The 12432-nt window shown below is 49.2% G+C and overlaps 1 protein-coding gene across 2 annotated transcripts in view; it reads right to left on the bottom strand.

The window, feature by feature from the left end:
* Window positions 1-12432, bottom strand: part of Muc5ac (mucin 5AC, oligomeric mucus/gel-forming) — a 32290-nt gene that overhangs the window by 18473 nt on the left and 1385 nt on the right. Inside the window, exons 3-24 of one of the 2 annotated variants that reach the window (XM_063273781.1) lie at window positions 12046-12105; window positions 11455-11716; window positions 11093-11207; window positions 10617-10707; window positions 9897-10006; window positions 9563-9776; window positions 9342-9467; window positions 9038-9155; window positions 8717-8855; window positions 7419-7529; window positions 6876-6945; window positions 6653-6790; window positions 6410-6574; window positions 4461-4555; window positions 3806-3932; window positions 3283-3538; window positions 3084-3136; window positions 2570-2670; window positions 2096-2247; window positions 1760-1898; window positions 1554-1667; window positions 1268-1447 (exon numbers count right to left, since the gene is read on the bottom strand). In XM_063273781.1, coding sequence (XP_063129851.1) covers window positions 1268-1447; window positions 1554-1667; window positions 1760-1898; window positions 2096-2247; window positions 2570-2670; window positions 3084-3136; window positions 3283-3538; window positions 3806-3932; window positions 4461-4555; window positions 6410-6574; window positions 6653-6790; window positions 6876-6945; window positions 7419-7529; window positions 8717-8855; window positions 9038-9155; window positions 9342-9467; window positions 9563-9776; window positions 9897-10006; window positions 10617-10707; window positions 11093-11207; window positions 11455-11716; window positions 12046-12105 — 2936 coding nt within the window. 2 annotated transcript variants of the gene reach the window in all.

Genomic DNA, 12432 nt, shown 5'->3' with positions numbered 1-12432 from the left:
GGAAAAACTATGTGGCAACAGAGATAGAGACTAGGATAATGAAGCTATAATCCAAGGCCACCTGGAGCTCCAAAGGCTAAAGAGGCAAGAAAGATCCTCCCGAGCCTCCAGAGGGGTCAGAGCCCTACTGATACATCACTTGGGCTTCCAGTGTCCAGGTACAAAAGAGAACTGGCCACCCAGTTTATGGTCATTTGTTACACCCCCACCCACCCACGCAAGATATGCACAGCAGGAGGTCTCCTTATTGTTATCCTAAGGCTTCTTCCCATCCATCCCCCATCCCCTCCCTCTATCTCTCAAAAATGTATTACACTAATTATAGTGTGTGTGTGTGTGTATCTGTGTGTGTGTCTGTGTGTGTCTGTCTGTCTATTGTGTGTTTGTCTGTGTGCGTGTGTCTGTCTCTGTATATGTGTGTATGTGATGCATGTTCCACAGGGCTCTTTCAGGGGTCAGTCAGTGTGTATTACATTAATTGTAGTGTGTGTGTGTGTGTGTGTGTGTGTGTGTGTCTGTGTGTGTCTGTGTGTGCGTGTGTGTGTCTGTGTGTGTGTGACGCATGTTCCACAGTATTCTTTCAGAGGTCAGTCAGTGTGTATTACATTAATTGTAGTGTGTGTGTGTGTGTGTGTGTGTGTGTGTGTGTGTCTGTGTGTGTGTGTCTGTGTGTGTGATGCATGTTACACAGTATTCTTTCAGAGGTCAGTCAGTGTGTATTACATTAATTGTAGTGTGCATGTGTGTGTGTGTGTGTGTGTGTCTCTGTGTGTGTGTGTCTGTGTGTGTGATGCATGTTACACAGTATTCTTTCAGAGGTCAGTCAGTGTGTATTACATTAATTGTAGTGTGCATGTGTGTGTGTGTCTGTGTGTGTGTGTGTGTCTCTGTGTGTGTGTGTCTGTGTGTGTGATGCATGTTACACAGGGCTCTTTCAGAGGTCACTTCCTTCTGCCATGTGGGTCTTGGAGATTAACCTCTAGACTGGGGTCATAAAGCTTGTCAGCAAGTGCCTTTACCTACTGAGCCATCTCCACCACCCTTCTTTTTCTGTCTCTCTTTGCCTTTCTCTGTCTCTTTGCATGTGTCTTGTGATCTCTCTCACTCTCTCTGTCTATCTCTGACTATCTCTCACTCAATCTTTCTGTCTCTCTGTCTTACTTTTCTCTCTATGTCTTTGTGTGTTTCTGTCTCTCTCTGTTCATCCCCCCCCCCCAACCCTTGAGAGGGATAACAGAAGGTGCCTCCTTGGCTCACTCAGCCTCACCTTGAACTCAGGGCTGAGTCTGAGAAAGATGCTGGTCTTCTTGTCCCACAAAAGCACCAGGCCAATGTCGGTTTCCACCACCAGGTAGTTGCCCATCTGATGGACGAAGTAGGGGGGCTCCTGCCCCACACCCTTCTGGACCACCTCCATCTTGCTGTCACTCAATTTCAGCTCATAGCTCTGTGTAGCAAGAGATCCTCAGGGCCTATCCAGGACCACGTTCCCTCCATGTGCCCCTGCACCACTCTGCAACCCCAGGGTGTTCTGCTAGTTCAATTCCTCTTACCCCCAGGAAGATCTTGATTCCCTTTGAGCACGTAGTCCCTGTAGTACCACAGGGAATGTTCTCAGTGACAACACGAAAGGCATCCTGGGAGCTGCCGTTCCCACCACAGTTGTCCTAGAGCAGCAGAAGACCATTAGAGGACATGGAAGGATGGTGAGTTCCTAGGGCTGTGTGTGGCCATGGGTGAGGCTGTCAGACGAGCATACCTGCAGCAGTGTGTACTCGCAGTCCCCACTGAAACTGTAGCGCTGCCCATCAAAAGTGATATAGTGCCCATCCCCGTACACAGCACAGGTGGCCAGGCAAGGCTTGTCTGTGCACTGCCACATCCTGTTCTCACAGGTGCTGAGTAGAAAGTGGAGGTCAGCTGAGGGCTCCCACCAGAATGGACACCTTCCCAGGGGCTCTATGGGGACTCCTTATGGGAAACTGAAGCACAGAGCTTAGACACGTTGGGAGCCTAGGCCGTGCGTGCCATCAGAAGCTGTGCTTAAGCTCAGTCCATTCCCAACAAAGCCTCTTCCGCTGTGACCCCCACATACCAGTTGTTGCAGCCCACTTGGATGGTCTCCCCAGGCCTGTAGGTGGCCTCATTGTGCACACAAGGGCAGTCCTCAGCAACAACACAGCTTCCATTGCCATCTGCCACCAGCCCATTCGGGCACACACAGCCAGGCACACACTCGGAGCTGTACTGTATGGAATATGGACGGGGTGAATGGGACTGAATATGAATGGATGCCTGGGGCTGGCATGTCCTTTTGGCCTGCAGAGCTGCAGGTACCATGGGAACAGGACACTCAACAGCAGAGAGACCAGAGGTGCTCAGAGAACACAGTCTACCCATGCTGCCCTGATGGCCCTCAGCATTGGAAGGCCCTGCTGCTCTTCTCCAGAAGCAGACATGAGGGGGGCTAATGGTCTCCACAGACACCGTAGCAGGAGAGGTCAAGGAAGTAAGGGTTTCATCAGGAAGGTCCCAGGGACGGTTATTAGGGAGTGACCAGGTCACTTACGCAGGTCATATCTAGGGTGTGACAGCTCTTCTGACATCCAGCTCCAGTGTCACCAGGTGTGGCATTACGACAGTCAAAATAGATCATGGGGGCATCACACACTGAAGAAGGAAGAGGACCAGTGAGGTTATGCCATCTATCCCTGCCAAGCTTTCTCTGAGGGTAGCCAGTGCCATGATAACTTAGTCATTTGTTTCCAGACAGCCAAGCATGTGCTGCCTACCTTGTGATGGGGGGGGGGGGGCGGTGCACATCCATGTTATACATGCAGAGTGCATGTGAGTGTGTATGTGTATTATATGAGTTGAGAATACACTGAATGTTTCATGATTATATGTGCACAGTGACCACACCCTCAGTTCCCCTGTTTTGGAGCCCAAGGGCACACAGACACAGACTGTGCCACAACAGTGAAACCGATCATCAACCCAGCTCTGTTCACTTGCAGTGGGCATGAACCCTGGTACCTCTTTGAGTGTTCTCCCAAAGTTGACAAGCTTCCTTAAAGGCTCACCTGGAGTCAGGACAGGACCTCCAATACAAGTTAGTGCTCCTTGGGTGCAGGTGCTGTAAGTAAAGGGCTTTTAGAATATCATCCACTCTAGGCCCTGTGAATCCCCACCATGTCCTCCTTGTTTGCATGATTACAGGTGCATGGGAACAAGGTGACAAGGTCCTCTGGAAACATACTCTGCCAGGACTAAGAGTCTTACCAAATGGCCCCGTTGTCATGCACAGACTCGCCATTGGGAACTGGGGATCCCTTGTAATAGCAAGGACAGCTAGTGGCCTGTACACATTTGCCCGAATCATCCAAGAAGGTGCCTTTGGGGCAGGTGCAGCCATCCACAGGGATGAAGTTGACATGGCAGGTGACATCTTCCTCACTCAGAGACCGGCAGGTGGGCTGGCAGGTGCTGATATGGTATTGATAGGTCATCGACTTGGGACAGGTAATTGTAGGTTTTTCTGTGTGAGAACAGAAAGAAGGGACACTTAGAATACTGGTGGACACATAGCCTGGCAATCACCACAAGAGGACCTAGCAGCTCAAAGCCTTTTCAGCTCTCCAGACACTGTCTCCCAATTTGTTCTCTTGGTAACAGTGGCTTGGGTCTCCCTTGGTTTCAGAGACTGACGTAGGAATAAGACCCTTGGAGCATCCAATTAGCTACTAGGCCAAGGATAGGGCCCTGGCCTGTACAGAAAGAGAGTTGTTTACCACAGCATACTCACCGCATATGCCCTCCCTCCAGTCACTGAGCAGCACGCCTTTGGCAGCACAGGCACGCACATAGGAGGACAGGGCGGCACACAGGCAGTCCTCACTCTTCTCACAGTTGCACGTGTCAAACATGCAGTTCTGGATGTAGAGACATTGGGGTATCAGGGACCCAGCCTCACATTCAGGAGCCTGATATCTGACTGCCCCTTCCCCAGTCCTAATGTATGCCTAACTTCCTTACCGTCCTCAGGACACTTCCCCACCTTCCATTCCTCTTTTGTTAATTTTAATGTTGAGATCTCTCAAGCAGCCAACCTTGCCTCTAGGACATAGACTCTGGGAAGACCCTGGCCCTTTATCTCTGTGACCCACCTGGCCCACCTCTAGAATATCCTGTCTTCTGTACTGTCTTATGACTCACCCGTCTCAAAAGATTCGTGTTAAGTCCTGTTCCTAGTACAGACCTGAGGTTTGATCTAAACTTAATGAACTTGCAATGAGAAAATAAGGACCATGGATGTCATGGAGATACAGACTTGGAGAATATTTCTGCCACAAGCTGCCTGTCAGTTGCCTCCCTCCAGTGTCTTTTGGTCTTCCAACTATGGAACACACAATGCAGTGTTGGAGTCCTAGCTAGCTGAAGAAGCGGTGAGTGGGCATTACCGAGAAGAAGGTGCTGGGGTTCACTGTGGCATGGCACTGGGAAAATGGGCCATTGGCATCAGTCAGCTGAGAACACCAGTGCTGCGCATACTTTTCTGTGGATAGAAAGGTACCCATCAGCTACTTATTTACCCAAGTCCCTGGGTTTCTCCCACGTGGGGTCATGAGGCATAGAGAAGTTACAATCATTGTTTCTCTTCTTTCCTATGTCCCCAGACCTCTCACCTCCTAGGAATATGAATGGCCATTGCCATGGACAAATAGTCAAGACTTCTGGACAAAAATACAGAGGAAAATGGTGAAGGATCAGCTGATCCTGAACCCCACCTCTTCAACCCTAGTCATGGGGCTGGACAATGTCGCAAGTACATTAGAGCATTATTCCTTTCTTTTATCCTGAATCAGGGTCCCTGAAGTCCAATGCCCTGTGTACAGAAGATGATGTCCCTGCCATCTTTGAATCTGTCCTGGAGATCCATCATATCTTCCTGCTATATGATGCCTACACGGAGGCTGGTCACCACCCTTCCCTAGAGTATCCCTAGTATTACATTTGTTTCACATGTAATACTACATGGTATAAACTGTAGCAATAAATTTTTTCTGAAAATACCTGTGGTCTTCAAAAAGAATGTACTTTTTCCAGATGCTAGAGTCAAGTTAATAATAAGCCTTGTGACTCATTGAAGACAGTGTACCCAATCTGCTGTCCTATCATACGCTTAGCCTGTTCAAGTTAACCTGCCTTTAAGAGAACCATATAACTGACCTTGCTATGCCTTGGACTTCTTCCATAACTAGCTTTTACAATCTAAGACAAATTTATAGTTTTAATCTTAAATTGTGTCCTTTTCCATGCCCTGACCCAAAATAATGAACGTGTATTATTATAATCATGTGCCGAAAGCATCCAACAGGCTGAAATCAGCATTACACAAAGTAAATGCCCCATAAATGTTGGAAGCAGCAAGCAGATACAGGTTGATAAAGTCTGTGTGTAGTTTTGAGTGATATTCCAGGTCAACTGAGGTCAGGAAAATTAATTTTTTTGTAAAACTGTTAAAATGTCTATGAAAAAGAATTTCTCATTGCTTCCCCAGGCCATATTTTTCATGCTGCTCAATAAAATATGGGGCAAAACATTTTGTTACAGACAGGCAACAAGGACAGATCAAATACAATAGACAGGCCACTCGCTACAAATGTAGACATTTGGAAAACACCAGAAGAGAAATAGAGGATTCAAATTTGAGCTCACTTTGAGTCAAACTATTCCAAGAGAAAGCTTCCTTTTCCCATTCCTCCATATGACATCTACACACTTTAGTGCCCTCTGTGGGGTATCTTTAGTGTGTGATTGACACAATACAGTACACACTAGTTTGCTTATTCATCACTTCGGGGTAGACAGCTGGTATGCTGGCTGGTTTTGTGTGTCAACTTGACACAAGCTGGAGTTATCACAGAGAAAGGAGCCTCAGTTGAGGAAATGCCTCCATGAGACCCAGCTGTAAGGCATTTTCTCAACTAGTGATCAAGGAGGCAGGCCATTGTGGGTGGTGCCATCGCTGGGCTGGTGGTCTTGGGTTCTATAAGAAAGCAAGCTGAGCATGCCAGGGGAAGCAAGCCAGTAAGTTAACATCCCTCCATGGTCTCTGCATCAGCTCCTGCCTCCTGACCTGCTTGAGTTCCAGTCCTGACTTTCTTTGGTGGTGAGAAGCAATGTGGAAAGTGTAAGCTGAATACACCCTTTCCTCCCCAACTTGCTTCTTGGTCACGAGTCTTGTGCAGGGATAGAAACCCTGACTAAGACTGCTGAACACCAAGCCCGGTCAGAGTTCGCTGAGAAAATGTTTCTTGGGAAATAACCAGATCACAAATGAAACCAAGTACACAAACCCCTCGGCATTCAGCAGAGTATAGGCAAACAGCTAAATAAACAAATTCACCATTCTCCACGCTGAGCGAGCAGGGGTCCTCAAAGATATTCTTAACATTGGGACAAGCCGCCTGAGTCTTGAAGGTGTTGAAGAAAGCAGCTGCTGTGCCCTCCACAACCCCACTGATGGTCTGGAAGTCATCGGCCTGCATACTGTTGAAATTACCACAGAGCCCTAGGAGCAGAAAAGCAGGTTGAGGCCCCATGTGGGCTCTAAGACAGAATGGGCTCAGACACAGTCAGGGCTTCTTACCGGAGGTTAGCCCCCTGAACTCGGGTGCTATGCGCACGGACACCTGCATAATGGGATGCAGCTGGATCTCAAGCTGCAAACCCAGGTTGGTCTGGCCAATGATGAAGAAGGTTGAAGGCCGGAAGAAGGTAGCGTTGGCTGTGGGCAGAAAATGAGGATTTCAAGGTGGGAGATGTCCCACGGGATAGATCTACACATTCAGAATCACAGGAGCAGCCCTCACCTGTGGATACCGGCAGCTGGGTATAGATCTGGTTCACAAAGACCTCTCCAGTGGCTTTCACTGTGATCACCTAGAACCAATTGCAAAGCCAAGGGCATCAGTATGGGACTGAGCAATATCTCTCCACTGTCCCGTGGTAACCCACACAGGCTGTGAAGTGTGCTCACTAGGAGACCTTGGGCTACAAATCTGTAGCCCCCATGAGGTAAATGTGTTTCAAGATCAGGTCCCATACTTGCCCTGACTTTGTAAACTTTCAAAAGAATCATATCTTAAGTAATATAAAAACAGAAACTAATATATTAAAAAAAATAATGGAGAAGTTGTACTGGATAGAAATGCCTGAGTCCTCTTTCTTGGGTCCAGCTGGTGCAATCCCAGCAGTCCCAGTATCAAACACCCGCTGTGTTCCACTTAAGGCTCACTGTTCAGGATGTGAATCCAGGGACTAGGCGGAGGTCATAGGCAATGGGAACATGTTCTTTCCACCTTCCAGGACCTACCTCTTCCAGGGTTCTCCTCAGCTCTCCCTGTGATACTCACCGTCTTCCCCCCACCCAGGTTCAACGTCACAGTCTTCAGACAAGTCTCGCTCTCAGTCAATCCACACTTCCGCAGCTCAGCCAGCACAGTGAAGGCATTGCTGTCATAGGGCTACGGGGAATGACACAGGTCCTTACATACTGCCTCAACCCCTGCCCACCTCATCCTCTCACTGCCCTTGTTGAAAATCTCCAGTCCTCCACTGCTGTAGACTCTAAGAAGCAGCCATTTGAATCCAGGAGGAAGGTTCTCTTAGGAGCACATGCCACGAGCCTCCCTATCCCCCAACAAGGGGGCTCAATGTACCTACTGAATGCAATAATTCTAAAAGTTGGGAGGGAGACTGAGGGGAGTTGGGAGTGGGAGAGAAAGTGATCAAAATGTACATTGTGTACATTTATGAAATTTTCAAAAAATAAATAAAAATACTTTTAAAAGGAAAACAGGTGTGTGTGTGTGTGTGTGTGTGTGTGTGTGTGTGTGTGTGTGTGTGTGTGTTTTGAAGATCAGTGGTTTCCAAGGTGGAGAGGAAGATGGTCAGGTACAGTCTAGGATGGTCAGCATGGTGAACTACTGGATGATGCTAAGGTACAGGATATTTCACATTTGTGAAATCCTGGGGCATGCTCAGGAGTCACCCTGATGGTCTCTGCCGTGGACAGGAATGGCTGACTGTTTTCTCAGCATTAGTTGTAACCAATGCATCATACTAAAGCAAAATGTTCCTTCAGGGGAGGCTGATGGAGTCGGTGAGGTTTAGGGACTCCCTGGACTTCCTATTTATTTGTAAACATAAAATTATTCCAAAAATAAAACAAGACAGGGGCTGGAGAGATGGATCAGTGGTTGGGTACTGCTCTTGCAAAGGGCCAAAGTACAGTGCCCAGCACCTACATCAGGTAGCTCATAACCACCTGTAACTCCAGCTCCAAGGAATATGATGCCTCGTCTGGCCTCCATGGCACCAGGCACATGTACACACAGAGAAACACATGCATACACATAAGTAAAATATGCAAATAAAATATTAAGTCTCTTTTAAGAAAACAAGATCAGAAGGGCCAGAGCAATGTGCAGGGGTCATTCAGAACTAGAGGATCAATCAACAGCTGACTGACTCCATAGAGCCCTGGGCCAGCAGGCAAAAATATTTCCTCATGACTTTACCATGAAGTCCCCCAAGGTTTCCCTGGTGCAGCAGTGATGGGAAGCCTAGGCTAGTGATACCTAGGGAGGCCCTTGTCTTGGTGCAGCTCCCCAAATCAGAAAGCCCAAAGTGAGGACAACATAGACCTCACCTTGCACAGCACGTAGCTGCAGTCCCCATGTACTGTGTACTGCCTTTCATCAAACGTGGAGATGTGGGAGCCTCCCATTACTGAGCAGGTACCAGAGCATGGGACTTCCTGGCAGCTCCACTGACCTCCAGAGCACGTGCTGCATGTAGGAAGAAGGACATATTGTGTACTAGTCCCATACACACTCCTATGATTTTTGCCACCAAACTGAAGGCTCCTGCCCATGGGGCACTGGCCACATCATCCTGGGACCTAACAAGTTCACAAATCCCGAGGAAGAAAGTATGTGCCAGGGTCTTGAATGGGGAATCCAAAACATACCACTTGGTGCAGTCAGTAGAATAGCTGGTACCCGGTGCATACAATGTCCCATTGTACAGGCAAGCACACTGGGACACAGGGACACAGCCCGTCTGGTTACTGTCATCAAGCACCATACCTGTAGAAAGCAAGTCCATGTGATAGGTGCCATCTAAGAACCCCAGTAAACATCAATAGCACAGAGACACTTTCGGCCAGGGTCATAGGGATCTCTCACCAAGGCTGGACAATACAGCAGGATCACCAAAGCAGTTGTGTGCTTTGGAGGTCTGGGGTTAGGGTTGGGGTGGAGACTCCATCTTACCCTCAGGACAGAAGCAGCCAGCAACACAGTGGTCCTCACAGACCTGGGAATGCTGGGGGTTGGAGCAGGTGTCTACACAGGGTGAGCCACATTCCTGGTACTCCATGTTGAGGAGACAGGTCTGAGCTGCAAGAAGACCAGAAAGAAAGGTCATATCAAGTCAGGTCCCATTTACCAGACGGTTGATGCTATGATGGGAAGGTGAGGCTGAGGGTACTTACGGCAGAGGTTGGGACCCCGCCAGTTCTGAGGCTGTCCTCCGGCATGTGCACACTGCCGAGAGTACTCAGCCAGGGTATGGCAGATGCAGTTAGACGGGTCAGAGCTCTCACGGAGACAGAGGTCCTGCTGGCAAGCCTCCAGGTAGCTGCTGATGTCCACCAGGGCCGCACAGTTTGAGAACAGCTGACCTTTCAGGATCTCTTCACAGATGCTCTAGACAATGGCAGGTGCCCACGCTGAGTTTTGATCCCAGGCTTCCCAGAAACACCTAGGTTAGCCCAGAACCCACAGCCCTCCTCCCCACCCCGTCCACCCATTCTTCTCAAGTCTCACAGATCTGATGGAGCAGTTCTTCTGGGGCACGGGGAGGGGGTCCTGGCACTGCTCTGTGGGGCCGTCCATCTTCTGAAAGTTCCCAAACTCAAGGGGTGTCAGCCTAACATCTGCAGGAAGTCCAGAGCAGCTCTGTCTACAGGTCCCAGGCTCTCAGCCCATCATCTCAATGGCCAAGCCCAAAGGGTTGACCCCTGCTAGCCTATATACAGCATTGCCTGACAGAAGCAGACATACGCATGGATAGGTTGTTACCCACAGCTTATATGGGACGTGGGGAGACTGAAAGAGGGAGGGGTGTGGGAGTATCTGGATGAGACAGCTGCATCTGTGATTCCATTACATAGTGGTAAAGAAATATGACCCTCTCAGGCCTGAAAGAACCAAGGATGATTCCATGTAAGGGTCTGTGTCCCCAGAATAGCTGTATCAAGAACCAGAGCTTTGCCGGACATCTTGTTCCCCACATGCACCTGTGAGGGGTGCCAAGAGTATATGCACACAAATATGTGTATATACAGATGTGTCTGTGTGAACTTATGCATGAGCTGGGATTGTGAGAGGGAAGCCTATGTGTATGTGCATGCCTGTGTGAGCAGCAGGCATATGCAAGTTGTGAGAGAGAGTGAGCATCTGTTTGCATACACATATAGATACTCGGTTTGAAATACTGGGAGACTAAGCCTCTTGGGGCCCCAGGGGCATTGCCTGGGAACTTACTGTGGGAGAGAAACTCGCTGGATTCTGGACTGCCATTGAAGTCTCCACAGAGACCACAAGTCTTGTTGGCATATTTGGTGTCCAACTCCAGCTGAAATTGGAGGAGATATCAGACACCTGTTGCCACTATAGACACCCCAGGATGTAAAATATAGACTCCCCAAAAGAAGGTGAGGGTTCTCAGAGAAGACACAAGCCAAAAGACCCTCCCCATCAGTTATATGAAGACTTGACTCAGAGCAGGGCTCAAGAAACCATCCCAAATACACAGGACCTATGTCTGGGGGCAAAGACCCTGAGGTTCTGCTGATATCTGGATGCTCACCTTCTCTAGCTGTGTGGGGCCTTATGCCCCTTCTCCTTACCCACCTCCTGATTTCACTAAGAGACTCCATTCTTTGCCCCCATTTTACCAGAAAGCTATGTCCACTCCCACCCATGCCCACCCCCCACCAGGAGACTCTACTCTCCCTCACCAGAAGACTGTCATCATCATTCCACATGAAGACCAGCCCCAGCCTGGCCACCACCTTCAGGTAGCCATTGCTGAGCTCAATGAGGACCCCAGACTGGCTGAAGGGCAGCTGGACCCTGTAAAAGAGAGTAGGGATAAGGTACTGAGGGGCGCAGAGACAAAAAAGACCCCAGGTGAGAAGATCCTTACAGTCATGTGTGTGACAGAGACATGGACCTGGAATGCCAGGATTAAGGAAGAGTTTAAGAGGCAGTTCTAGTATGGGGTTTGCTCCTCAGAGTAGAGTCTTGCTAACAATGCCAATGTCTCTCACATCCCTGAGATACCACCAAGCACCTCCATCCAATACTGCCCCAGACTCACGGGTGGTTATTGACTAAGACGGAGCTCTTGGTCAGCTCAACAACTAGGCCATCAAGCTTCATGATGACCCTGCTCAGAGTGGTGGAATTAGACTCCAGGCCACGGCGTAGCTGGATATTGAAGTCCTCGTAGGCAGCCCCACAGTGTTCCGAGAACACATAGTTGCACAGACCAGGGAAGTAGAAGACCTGTCCATCAAAGGTCTTGTAGTGGAAGTTGCCCCATGTGCTGCACACCCGCCTGGTATGTGCTGGGTTGAAGGCTGTGGACCAAAGCAATGACAGGCTCTGAAGGCAACTATTTTGGTCCCAGAGTCCTGATGTGCCCTCCATGTTTTTCCTTTAACATGGCACCTTTTTCATGCATCACTGGGATCAGAGAAGCTGCTGCCCACAGTGGGCCTCTGAGATCCTATCTGACTTAGGAAACCCTGGGACCAGCTCACAGCAGCTTTGGACACCCCTCTCAACATTCCTAGGTTTAAGTATCATCCAAGACCAGGTACCCTTGTCTAAGTAACTCTTCAGGCCTAAGAGAGCATACCCCAGCTAAGCAGGCCTCTTTCCCAGGTACACTTTGGGGTTCACTCACCTCGTACCACAGGAATGGTCTTCAGAGGTGGGATGATGGTCACTCTATTGAGTGGGGTACCTATGGAGGCAGGAGCTTGGGTCATCGGGTGCACAGTGAGGTAATGGGGTGACTGTGACACAGGGGAAGAGGCTAAGGGCACAGAGCCAGCAGAAGCAGACTCCCAGGTCTCCAGTCCAGCGTGGATGCTACTGCCTATTGAGATCCAGGATGGGGCCTACATCCCACATTCTCTTCTCTCACTGACCTCTGAAACCATCATTCTTTAGTGCTCTCAGAGCCCGGAAACTTCTGTTCGCACATGGGGCTTGTGTCCTGATCCTCACCAATGCCAGAATCTAAGTCAGCAGCTTAACCTTGCACCCCTTCCCTTTTTTAACCAGTTTG

Source organism: Rattus norvegicus, chromosome 1, assembly GCF_036323735.1.
Source record: "Rattus norvegicus strain BN/NHsdMcwi chromosome 1, GRCr8, whole genome shotgun sequence".
NCBI classification, from domain to species: Eukaryota; Metazoa; Chordata; class Mammalia; order Rodentia; family Muridae; genus Rattus; species Rattus norvegicus.
This window is presented reverse-complemented; position numbering and strand designations above follow the sequence as displayed.